The sequence below is a fragment of the Elaeis guineensis genome, chromosome 5 (assembly GCF_000442705.2).
Source record: "Elaeis guineensis isolate ETL-2024a chromosome 5, EG11, whole genome shotgun sequence".
Classification (NCBI taxonomy): domain Eukaryota; kingdom Viridiplantae; phylum Streptophyta; class Magnoliopsida; order Arecales; family Arecaceae; genus Elaeis; species Elaeis guineensis.
This window is the reverse complement of record NC_025997.2, coordinates 131,952,882-131,965,397: the sequence shown is the minus strand read 5'-3', so window position 1 is coordinate 131,965,397 and position 12,516 is coordinate 131,952,882. Positions and strand designations below refer to the sequence as shown.

Below are 12,516 nucleotides of genomic sequence, written 5' to 3'. Positions count from 1 at the left end.
TGGCAGATTTTACAGTTATTGTCTAAGATTTTCTTGAAAACATGGCTGCATCATTCATGCAGTCCTGTAGCACTACATCTCTATTGTAATTCGCCTATCCATGCTGGTTGGACATGTTCTTAGCATCTTGCTTCATGCCTAATGTTTCCATTTTTTTTTCAAGCCCCCCAACGGCGTAAATCTGCTTCTAGATTTCTACTTTAGTTCACCTTACACAGATTGTTGGATATGTTAGTCGTGCTTCTATCAGCATCCCTTCGCCATAAAAAATTCTAACTAATCGCTCCTCTTTTCTAGCGTTCTCACTGAACTTGAAAACCACACTCCATTGCCCTGAAAGGTTGTAACGGCCGTCTCCAACTCCTTTATTTGTTAAAAAAGTTTAGCAATCAAACAACATTGATTACAGATAACATGTAACGTCGGGCTATTTCCTGATCGGGTACGTAGGTCTATCGAGTTTTCAATCTTGTTTCTGGAAAACCACAATTTGAACCTCTCAACACCATCCCAAACTGTCATTCTTGCACGTAACTTTGCCGTCCACAATTTTCTTTCGGCTTTCATGGCTGCTAGACTTGCAGTACTGCCCTGTGCTATATTTTACCATTTTCATTTTTAGGAAGGGACACGTCACAGACACTGTTTTGATCCATTTTGTTCTCATATATGACACCAATGGCATTGATTTCACATCATAGAAACTATAAAACGCTGATAAACTTCTTTAAATGCATCAATATTTTTCTGCCTCGAATCGTTTTCAACTGCCAAACCTTCCGAGTGGCGTATATAGATGTCTGTTCAGATGTTCATGTAATATAAAATTATTCGCCGCTAAACATCAACCATCCAACAATCATCTAAAATCATCAATCTTATGTTACATGCAACGTGCCTCTTCTTTCTGTCTTGTAGATTCCAGATCCACTAGCTTGACCAAATCATCAACAAAGCATGCAAGCATGCTGGAAATCAGCAGGAATGATTAGGTCCAAAGACAGATTGCCATTCATGTCTAACTGCTATTCTCATGCCTTGGTTGTATAAATAGCAGCTCTCTTGGCTCGCTTGTGCGTGCATACCTCATGCTCAATCGCTGTATGGTTGTTGGGATCATCGCTCATGCAAAGCATTCGCTTATTGTTTCCCCCTTTTCTGGTCTCTGATCCTGATCTTCTTTTCTTGTTACCAATCAAAAATCAGGGGCACATGCTTGATCATATTATCATCATTATTTCATTCGATTTCTGAATCGTCAGGATCATTGGAAACTAATTAAGCATGTGTGCAACATGCTGGCCTATTCTCTGCGCATGATTTCAATTGCTCATTCCATTTTCAGCATTTTTTTTTTTTTCTTTTCCCGGAAGTCGCAACAACACCCTTTTCAGTTGTATGCATGGCCAGGAACATATGAGCTTGTTGATCTTCTGGTGCAGCCCTTCCAGGCCGATAAATGTGCATGACCCATGCTCCAGGACGCATCAAACCTACAGAAACAGGTCGGGCCCAAGTTCAGGCGTGCTCCACTTGCTTCTGGGTCTATTTCCTTCTGCTCCCCTATCCTATTCTACTTTTTTGTGCTGTGGTTCTGCCGTGCTGGTTGGTACAGGAATTGGGGTGGAATGATTGGTGTGACATGCTGGTGTCCAAAATTTACATTTCTTTAACCTTTTTGTCTAATGATATCGTTGAATAGATAATTTGTGGGTTTACATTATCCATCATATGTTCCATGTGGGATTGTTTGAATAGAATTAAGTCGTTATGCTTTTGAAAAAATTGACCCAAACTAATTTGATCTTGGTCGGGTTTATTTCCTTCATCAAGTGCTTCAATTTTGATTCCGGAGATCGAGAACCAGATAAAGTTGGTTAAAGGTTTGGTTCTGGGTTAACCTTTATTCTGAACCCATCGGAACAATGCGCACACCTGTACAGGATCCGCACAAAGCTAGGTAACCATCTATCGAAGGCCTGAATTAGAGTGTTTTGGGAAAGTTTGTGATGATGCTTCGATGTAAAGCCACGATCATAGGATCAGATCACAAGGGTAGAGTTGAGCGGGGCAAAGAAAAGATGCCACTTTTATCTCGCGCACAGCTTCTACTTTCTTGTGCTCGCTTTGCCAGGGAATATGTGTAGTTCACTGGACAATACCACTTTTCCGTCACAGTGAAGCAATAAATGCAGCGGCACTCCTTGCTTCCCCCACTCGGAATACCTTTAAACACTAGGAGCGATGATTTCCATGCAATCCAACCCAACTTTATCGTAAAATTCTCATACCATGGGCCCCTTTGTGAACTCCAAGGCAGGCCATGAATAATGCAGTCCCTCCGGCCACTTGCGGTGCCAAGCCAAAGATTTCCACGACGAACCGTAGATCCCCAAGGAGGTTTAGTCGAGGAATCGTCCTTTTGTTTGGGCCTCCATGCTTTGTCCCCTTCTTGCAATCGGCCGAACGACGCATCCCTTCATCGGGATTCCCCTGTAATGGGATTTGTATTGTATGAATTAATTTATTATTTATCGTCACCTTTAGCCATTTGCGGGAAGAATGCTGTCAGGATGTATGTGGGACTTTTTAAGCTGGTCATCATTACTCGATCCAGTTTTTCATCAGAGTTGCTAATCCAAGATCAGAATTGCTTTGTGAACGGGGGGCGAGCCTTCGTTGAAATTGTTTGAGGGAAAGAAGGGGCGCATCACCGGGGCTTAAGAGCCCGATAAGTCGTCACATGGTATGGCAATCATAAGCTTTGAGTGTTCCATTTTTCTGTTTATGCGTCTAAGCTGTGTCCTACCTACCTGCATTTCTCTGCCTTTGGCTTTTCTTGACCAAATTGCTGATATAAAGCCCTGTAAAAGTGTTGCAATGCGGGCCCCGATTGACCCATCACCCATATGATAAAAAAAAAATACCCAGATTCTCCTATAAAAAGCTTTGCCAACACCTCCCAACGGGGAGCCCACCTGCATAGCCAAGAAGAATAACCATGCTCGACAAGTTAATTAGTGTCTATGCCCGTTATGTTTCCCAGTTCTTAACTTGTTCGCCAGCTGCATGCGGTTACAAACAAAGAATCTGCAGGTCTTTTCAGCTGCCATCTTGATTTTGATGTATCCATCGGCATAATTAGGATTCGCATTTTCCGAAATCCAATGTTTTCTAGGCGAGGGAGGGAAGAAGAGACGAGCGGCGTGGGTCAGCTGGGGGAATAGTTAGCGCGCCGATCGCTCGTGTTTGGTCCTTGGTCTCACAAAGCTCCAGACTTGCGGAATGGATGCCTATGGTAGAGAATTGCACGAGATTAGATGGAGAAGAAGGGGTTCCTGGATACGTTCGCCTGGTCTCTGGCTTTATGTTTCCTCAGGATGATGGGGAACGATCGTGGATAAAGGAGAGGCTGGTCCTCATGGACCCTGCTTCTTTTAGCTATGTTTATAGGTTGGAGGCAAGTAATGTGGGGCTCGATGGATCTGTGAACTCACTGCAACTTGTAGACTATGGGGAAGAAACCACTCTGGTTGATTGGTCATTTGAAATTGATCCCGTACAAGGAGCACAAGAAGAAACCATCATCTATTACTTGGCCTTTCTTTACAAGTCCTGCATCAACAGAATTGAGGGGGCCATCGATCGTGCCAGCAAGAAAGAGCAAGAGCCACGAGGATAGCTCTCAAATGTTCGGTGGAGAAATCATACCCTACACCGCATGCACCTTGCGGCCATGCACCGATCACATTGTTTAATGTGCAAACCTTCTTGTATCAAATAGAAAATGATCACTTGATCCTGTCATTTGGGAATACACCTGAGAATTTATGTGATCCTTATCGTATATTATCAAATGCAGAATATTACAGCGCGGGCATAATGCGTTGGAGATAATACTGGATCTCTAATATCTGAACTTCTCTTTTCCATTCTTAATTTCCCCTCCCGTTCGTTGTTTCTATATTTTCAAGTGCAGGTGAATCATGAGGACTGATACATATTAGCACGAGTTTTCAACAGAACAACAAATAAATAAAGCAGGCTAATCCCTGACGATACATTATAAATTCTGTTTCTTCCATAGAATCAACTCGAGAATCTGATACATGTAGAGGATTGACTCTATGCTATGTTAGAAAAACTTAGCTTCTAGCGTGCACAAGGTATTCTACATCTAGTTGCACTTCGAAACCATCTTATTCAAACGAGAAGCAACAAAGAGATTTATCATTTCAAAAATCGGGTGGAGGCGAGGATACGGGCCACCTATTCCTTTCACTCTCCATGATGTCATGCAGCTGTTTGACTCAAATTTTTAGCAAAACAAATGTTGCAAGCGATGGTTGATTAATTGACTCCAAGTTTAGGGTTTTAGTCTGGCAGGTCAATTCACTTTAGGCCGACTGGCGAGCAAAATTGAAATTAGGATACACAGGAATCACGTGTTATCGTTTGATTCTGATAGTAGTTAGATGTGGGTTTAGACGATACCGAGCAATCTTCAAAAGATGATTTTGCCAAGCAGATGGCAATGCAGTTATCAAGCATCAAAGAGAGAAGGAAGACCATGAAAAGAAATTCCTACATTCCTAACAGCGAACTACTCTTATCTACGATAAGTTCTGTAGATATACTTCCATACCATGAATCTCGTGTTTTGATTCTTCAGCACGGTAATCATTCCACCTTGAGAAATTATTTGAATGTTCTTACTTATTTTCTTCTGTGCAATTATGCTTCTTAATTGTTTTGTTTGTACATGAGTTATATTACTTTCTTTTTTGCTCTCGTCTTTGCAACTTTTTCATCCTACTATAAAGTTCAAGTTCTTTTACCATGGTAAAGTCGAACCTAGTTTCCTAATCGATGTCCTCGATTTGGCGCGCTAGTGATCCAATTAGTCATAGTTTGGTTTTTCAAGAAATATTCTCGAGTAAGCTCTTCTGTTAGTTTGAATTGGGACGTATCATGCTCTCTAATCTATGGAGATGAAATAATGTTTAAAAACCATTAAAGGTTCTCAATGCCTTTTTGTTCTCTTGCCTATGGATTAAGAACTGGAATAGGAGTTGTACTTTCTAATAAAAAAATTGAGAATATCACAAAAGAGAAGGAAACAAAGATGTAGATATAAAAAACAAAGGCGAAGAAAGTGAAAGTTCGAACCCCATATCCAAAAGCTCCAGAGACAAACTGATAATACTTTGACTACCCTATCCGAATCTTCACCCCGGCAATGAGGAATTCACGACAAAATGCGAACGGGCTTGTAGATCTTCCAAGTCCGCTTTTGTATGCACTCCCACACGGTATGATCTTCTACCGTATCTTCCCATCAGAAAATGTGATTTTTAAAGGAAAAGTTAAAGAAAAAAAAAATATATATATATATATAAAGGCTAATTAGCACACATCTTCTGCACTCGGCACTGCCCTCCACTAAAATCCTTCTTTAGTCACCATCAAATCATAAAGAACACTATTAAAAACTTAGAACCACACCATAATAATAGATATAGCAGACATAGAGTAGTTCCATGGCAGCTAGGAGGAGGATATCATGACCTGCAATATTCTCTCATAATCCATGCATAATATTCGATACTAAACACCATCATAAGGCATAAGTATATGTTTATATAGGCTCCGCTTTGATGGGCCACGTTCCAAAGCGGTAGACCCATTTCCCACCCCCCCCGACCGAGCCAGGTACGGATCCAGCTAATCCCTGGTCCTAACCAACCTGTCTGTCCTTGGCCAGTCATGCATCTTAGATTGCGCTACACTTTCCCCCCTGCTGTGCATCCATTATAGCCCTTCATGTTTAAGCTACAAGCCTTTGATAACTTCTATGTAGAGGGAATCTATCTTTCTCTCTCTCTACGACCTTTTGTTTCTCTCTCTTTCTTCTCTTTTCCTTTTTGGCATTTGTCTTCTTATGCAAAATACCAGTTCCCGTGACCACCCGGTGCGTGAAACTCAACCTGTGGGCGAGCTAGCGTTTGCGTCCCTGCTCGGTGGGGACTGGGGAGTGCAGCGCGTCCTGTCACTGTGGATGGGTTAGCTCACTCTACAGCCCACACAGCACACGAGACAAAAGCTCATGGGGGAGAGAGAGAGAGAAAGGACAAGAAAGAAAGGAGTGAGGGTAAGAATGGGAGGACAGGGGGCGGCTTTTATAGCTTCGAGCCCCAACGCGATGGGGAGGTAGGAACAAAAGAAGGGAGGAGAGAGAGAGAGAGAGCACCAAAATCCCCGCTAAAACTTGAACATGGTGCTCCTCCTCACGTGAGCCCATTCTAGCACTCGCCAATCCCCACATAATTTGCAGCAAACAGTGAGCCCTGCACTTACCAAGATCATGTGATCTCCGTGACGGACGACCGTCCTTCCGGAATTATGCCAGGCCCCCTCTTCCTTTTCCCGGGATTCGTAGACACGTGTGGCCCACTGCTGCACTTATTCGTATCAGCATCTAAGTCGTGTCCTAGCCGTCTGATCGCATATATAATATAAATGATGGAACGGCGGACAGGTGACGGACTGACGGGAGTACCCCCTCCCTCTTTCTCAGTTAACCCTCCTTCCATGCCGCTTAAATTCCTTTTTTTTACTTTTCGGGCGAACATACCACTTAATGCAGTGATAATGTAACTAAAAAAAAGTGCATTCCAGAAGTAAAAGAGGATATAATGAAAAATATGATCCGTACTTTCCAACGATATACAGTTCTGTCCCGTCTCTCTTTGCAGTTTTTTTTTTTTTTTGGCACCACGTCTTTCCCAGCAGTTGAATCCATCCATGGCTACAGTACTTTATGCATCCAATGCATTTTTCTCTTTTGCTATTTGGGCTATCATGATCAAAAAGTTGAAATACATAGTTGTTTCATGTAATAGCTTAATATAATTCAATTTAAGCACGGGGACAGCAACTTCTTGCTTGTTAAACATTATATAATTTAGGTAGAGAAAATAAAATTAATTAATTTGTTAAATACTTATGTAAGATATTATTTTTACTGGCATATAGAATGTTTGGAGAGTTTTTTCATATTCTATCAATCAATGATACAAAATATCAAGAGCGATAATTAGGTAATATTTTATCTGATATCTTAATTATAAATGCTGGATAAAAAATTTATGAGATGATTGCACGTCAATTATATTATCATTTTTTAATTAATATTATAATAATATAAAAAATTTAAATAAAAATATATTTTATCGAATATATAGTTTATTTTTTAATTGTTCTATTCACTAATGGCATGTAGCGTTGATACTAACTAGCAATGACACCGGGTAATATTGGAGTAGTACATCGATTCTCTAACTTTTTTTTTATAGAGATTTATATGTTGTCAGATATTTTGCTAAATGACGTTCGTTTTATACTTGAGGAGTACTTTGTGCTAGATGAGTAGGTCGACATACCGAAGAATTGCTGGTTCTACATTGTGGTGTAGCCTTTGGCTCAATAAGACATGTCCTAAATCCTTCCAAAAGAAAAAGCGTACGGATCAAGTAATAAATAAGGGCCCTTAAAAGAAAGGAAGGCAAAAATCATGGGGAGAAAGAAATTTGAAAGGAGAAAAAGTGAAAAAAGAAAAGAAAAAGTAGATGGAGGGGGTGGGGGGGGGGTAAGCGGAGACGGAGCGTGAATGTGATTACTTTTGCTTTTTCTCTTTTCCTGATTTTTATTCATTTAGTTATTTTTTCCTCCACTTTACGGACACCTGTGAGTCACTCTCTCGCTTGCCCCTCTTTGAAAAATCCTTTACCCAATCCCCTTACCCTCACTCCCACAATCCCACTCCCCCTCTCCCTTCCTACTCCTCCTCCTTCCCATTCTCAAAAATCCACGAACGTCAAAGAAAGAAAAGCTAAGAAGTGAGACACATTTTGAGAGGAACTCCGATGTTACCATGCCCAGAATATTAACTACTACTACTAGTAGTAGTGGTAGAAGAAGAAGAAGAAGAAGAAGGCGAACCGCGAGCACCGCATGCAACGGCGAGGAGAGGCACCCATGATGAGTCTTGACGTCCAGACGACTCATCACCAACCCCCACCGCCTCCTCCCCGCCTCCCGGCCTCCTCCTGCCCCCTTCATCCTGACGAGCACGTTACCGGGTTCTGCGCCTCCTGCCTCCGGGAGCGCCTCGCCGGCCTCGATACCTCCTCCTCTTCCTCCACTTCCGCCCGCAAGTCCACTTCCTCCGCCTTCAAATCCCTTTTCTGCAAGGCCAGTGGAGTGGGAGGAGCGCAGCCCACCTCTTCCTCATTCTTGCGCCCGGAGCTCCGCCGCTGCAAATCGTTCTCCTGCGGCCGCGGTGACGGCCTCTTCGGGCCGCGCGCCTCCGCCGCCTTCGAGCCTCAGCGTAAGTCGTGCGACGTTCGCGTCCGCAACACCCTCTGGTCCCTCTTCCATCAGGACGACAACGAGAGGGATAAGCAAGGAGTCCGGGACCCCTCCCTTCCCTCCTCCTCGTCCGCTGCCGTCGCGGCCGCTGGAGAGATCGAGGCCGAGTGTGGGAATCTTGTGTTTCCTCCCCCGTCCTCTGTCGCCGCTCCAGTCCTGGAAACCCGCGAAGAGGATGAAGAGGAGGAGAGAGACAATGTGGAGGATATCAAGGTCGTGGATCCCGTCCTGGTGATGGGGACATCGGGGGAGATCGAGGGAGAAGAGCGGGTTGAGGCGGAGCTGAAGCCGATGAAGGACCACATAGATCTTGACTCCGCCGCCCAGGCCAAGAAGCTCCCTCCCAAAGACCTCAAGGAGATCGCCGGCAGCTTCTGGCTCGCCGCCTCCGTGTTCAGCAAGAAGCTCCAGAAGTGGCGGAGGAAGCAGAAGCTCAAGAAACAGGGTAAGGCGGCGGCGATGCCGCCGGAGAAGCCCCCCAAGTCGTCCCGCCGGTTCCGCGACACCCAGTCGGAGATCGCCGTCGACGCCTTCGGCCGGCGGTCCTGCGACACCGATCCGCGGTTCTCCCTCGATGCGGGCCGGATGTCCCTCGACGACCCCCGGTTCTCGTGGGACGAGCCCAGGGCCTCGTGGGACGGCTACCTCATCGGAGGCCGATCCGTGCTCCCCCGCCTTCCTCCTATGCTCTCCGTCGTGGAGGACGCCCCCGCCCCCGTCCCCGCCGTCCAGCGGTCGGACAGCCAGATCCCCGTCGAGGATGACGCTGTGACCCCGGGCGGCTCCACCCAAACCCGGGACTACTACACGGACACATCTAGCCGGCGCCGGCGAAGCTTTGAGCGGTCAAATTCCGTCCGGAAACAGGAGGTCGAGATCAACGAGCCGAAGCCAGCATCCAATGCCAAGGTGTCCCCTGCCGGGAGCACCGAGTTCTTTCCGTTCCACCCCGGGAGCCTCCTTGATAGGGATTTAAGAGATTTTAGCTCGAACTCGTTGAGGGATGATCGCTCTGAGAGCTTCGAGTCGGCTTACAGGGACTCTTGCAAAGGGAGTGCTACAAAGAAGTCGAAGAGATGGAGCAAGGCATGGAACATTTGGGGGTTCATACACCGTAGGGGCAGCAGCAAGGGAGGAGCCAATGTGGTTGAGAGATCCTTCTCGGAGTCGTGGCCCGAGCTGCGAGCTTGGGGTTATAATGGCAAGATTTTGAGGAGCAACAGCAGCATAAGTTCGAGGAGCTCATTCAATGGAAATGGTGGATTTGGGAGCATGAGAAGGAGCAGTGTCGAGGCCAATGGGCATGGGAAGAAAAAGAGGGAGGAGTTTGTGTTGGAGAGGAACCGGAGTGCCAGGTACTCTCCAAGCCATTTCGACAATGGGTTGCTGAGGTTCTACTTGACACCCATGCGGAGCAGCAGCCGGAGGAATGGAGGGTCGGGGAAGGGAAGGCACATGAGTTCTCATTCATTCACCAGGAGAATGCTAAGATTGTATTGAGCCATTAATTGGCTTGAATCAGGTTCATGTTCGTAAACGACGTATTTTTCTGTATTGTTCTATTTGCTGGGAGGAAAAGCATAATATTTTCATTGGCTTACGTTTGTCTGTTATCCCATTTTGTGTTGGTAACCTGGATAATAATTTTTAGATTTGTTTTCCTTAATTCAGTTGTTAAGAAATGGAATTAAAAAAATATTAAAGGTGAGTGTCATTCTACTGCAGCTTTAGGTTAAAAATCTGTAACAAGCACCTAAGGATTATCTCTTGATGAAATTTTTATCACAGGCAACTTTGTTGCTTTAGTTTTAGTCTTCAATTGGATCCACAACCAGTGTTAAATTCACAATGCTTATATTGCTGGGGAAGTATTATGAAGCTTGTAGTCCTGGTAACAGATAGTCTGTTGGACTTGTTAGTCAACTTCCTATCATTAGCATTACAATAGAAATGTGACTTTGTGGTGAACCATACAGTGTTATGACCAAACTAAACAAATTCAAGAATTTCAATTTACCTTACAATGGTGTTGGGCTGATCTTTATCTACCTTGTTTTATTTGATATATATCTTTTCTTTGTGCATGTCACTAGTTTACCTATACGAGCTAGCCATTTCTAAATGGTTTGATACATGCTCTGTTTGCAAGCTTGTTATCTTCCTTCCCATCTATTCACAATGTATGCATCCAAACTTTTTGCTGTGCAGTTGAACTACATTTACAACATTGCCGGATGCTAAAGATTGTTGTTTTAAAACTCATTTTTGGTGGGTTTATGTGAACCTGCTACCCTATACTTCCATAATGTTTTACTTCCAGCTTTTGCAGTTTGTGCAACTTTCATTTTTAAAGACCATTTCCCATAGGATGTTAGAAATAGTTGATGCTTCAAGTTATAGATTAGCTTAATTTGAATTTACAATCTTGAACCATTTTAGAGTGCATGGTTGCTACCTCTGTGATCAAGTTACACCAGCTTGGAAACAACAAAAAGCTAGACAGTTGATACAGGATTGCACTGCATGATACATGGTCAGAACCCCTACAGGCAGTTAGATGATGCTCGTATGAGCAAATGAGTTCTCCGTCCTGATTAGTCGAACCCCTAGAAGCAGTCAAAAATTGTAATAGGTTCTGACCTGGTATTTTGACTCCCCATGTCAAGCTACACTGTTTTTTGAGATTAATGTCCTGTAATTTGAACAATTGGACTTTCTGCTTATCCATGCTTTTCAGGGAGATCATACTTTTCATCCGTCCATTAGTTTGATTGAATTAAGATATTAACCCTTTCAGATCATTGTGTACCACAAAAATTACCTTGGGCCCCATCTTGGTCCGGTTCAAATCAATGTAGTCTACTCGACCATCTTTCTGCAATTCTGTCATTGCTGCTTGCCCTGATTGTTATCTTTGGATGCTCTTTAAGCAAGGTCCACCTCGAAAAGCTTGACAGTGAAATTTGGGGAAAAAGGACCTTGAGAAAATGAATGACAGCATACTGCAGTTTTTTATAGGCGTGCCAGAATTCACATTTTTTCACTAGCAAAAGTTTTAACCGACTGACAAGGAGCAAATCATATTTTTGGCTGAGCAGCTAATCATAATATCAAAAACAACCTTTGGAGTTTTTGTGGGTTCTAGTTAACTGGGATCCCAAGTTCCTGAACTGGGCATTTGAACTCGTATCTGAACACATAGCTTCTAGATTTTGGGGGCTTTGGGTTCACTAGTTAACATGAACAGGTTCCAGCTATCAATTTAGTGGCGAGGTTTTATGTTTTTAATTTCAGTCACATATTTATTGCTATTGTAGTCATATGAATATATGACACCATGTTTTCTTGCTTTCATTTCATTTGGTAGGTAATCCGATCTACAGGAGAATCTCTGGGCATGCTTTAAAGAAGTTTTCTATTTCCAGTATTTGTTCCCAGATCAGTGCAAAATTACAAGATCATATTTCCGATGAAACGGCACCCCTGTCTCGAGGATGGGTAAAATAGGCGCCAATGAATGAGTTTTCAAATCGACAAGAGCTGGTGTTATAGGTGTGAAGACAAGCAACAGCAAGTGGGGATTCAGAAGATGCATTCCAGTACCAGACCATAACTTGTGTCCTCAGCAATGACAATGATGGATGGACCCAGAGGTTGGTGGTGTCACCTTGAATCCAGCTGCAATCTTGCCGATTTTAGTTAGTGCTCAGGCTACTGAATCTCATATGTATGTTCTAGTAAATTCATGATACCTGTCTATCAGAGAATTTGGAATCTGTTGTACTGTTCTTTGTGGAGAGCTGCTTGATCAAGTAACAGAAAGTGTATTCTTTTTGAAAGTGGGAAAAAAAAACTGATAGTTGTTACCGACTTTGGGAAGGTAATGACTGTGCTACAAGGGCTTTGCAATTGTGACATGCAGTACAGGGTAAATTCACTATATAATCAGAAGAATGACATGATCTTTTTTAAAAAATTTCTTTTTGAAATTAAGAAACCATCATTAGTATGATCATTGTAGAAGCATGTCTTGAGAACTAATTGTTTTTTCTGGAGTGCAATTCACTTGAATTATTGGTTGACGTT

At 43.4% G+C, this 12,516-nt stretch overlaps 1 protein-coding gene across 1 annotated transcript; it reads left to right on the top strand.

Annotated features, from left to right (window-relative positions):
• The first annotated feature begins 7,788 nt into the window (after positions 1 to 7,788).
• On the top strand, positions 7,789 to 12,366 carry LOC105046279 (protein OCTOPUS). The gene is made up of 2 exons (XM_010924831.3): positions 7,789 to 9,952; positions 11,798 to 12,366. Exon 1 carries the CDS (start codon positions 8,014 to 8,016, stop codon positions 9,928 to 9,930), a length of 1,917 nt encoding a protein of 638 aa, XP_010923133.2. The 5' UTR covers positions 7,789 to 8,013; the 3' UTR covers positions 9,931 to 9,952; positions 11,798 to 12,366.
• The last annotated feature ends 150 nt before the right edge of the window (positions 12,367 to 12,516 follow it).

Bases quoted from the DNA above. Each gene is read 5' to 3' on its own strand.
- LOC105046279 (XM_010924831.3), top strand. From the start codon at position 8,014: ATGCAACGGCGAGGAGAGGCACCCATGATGAGTCTTGACGTCCAGACG.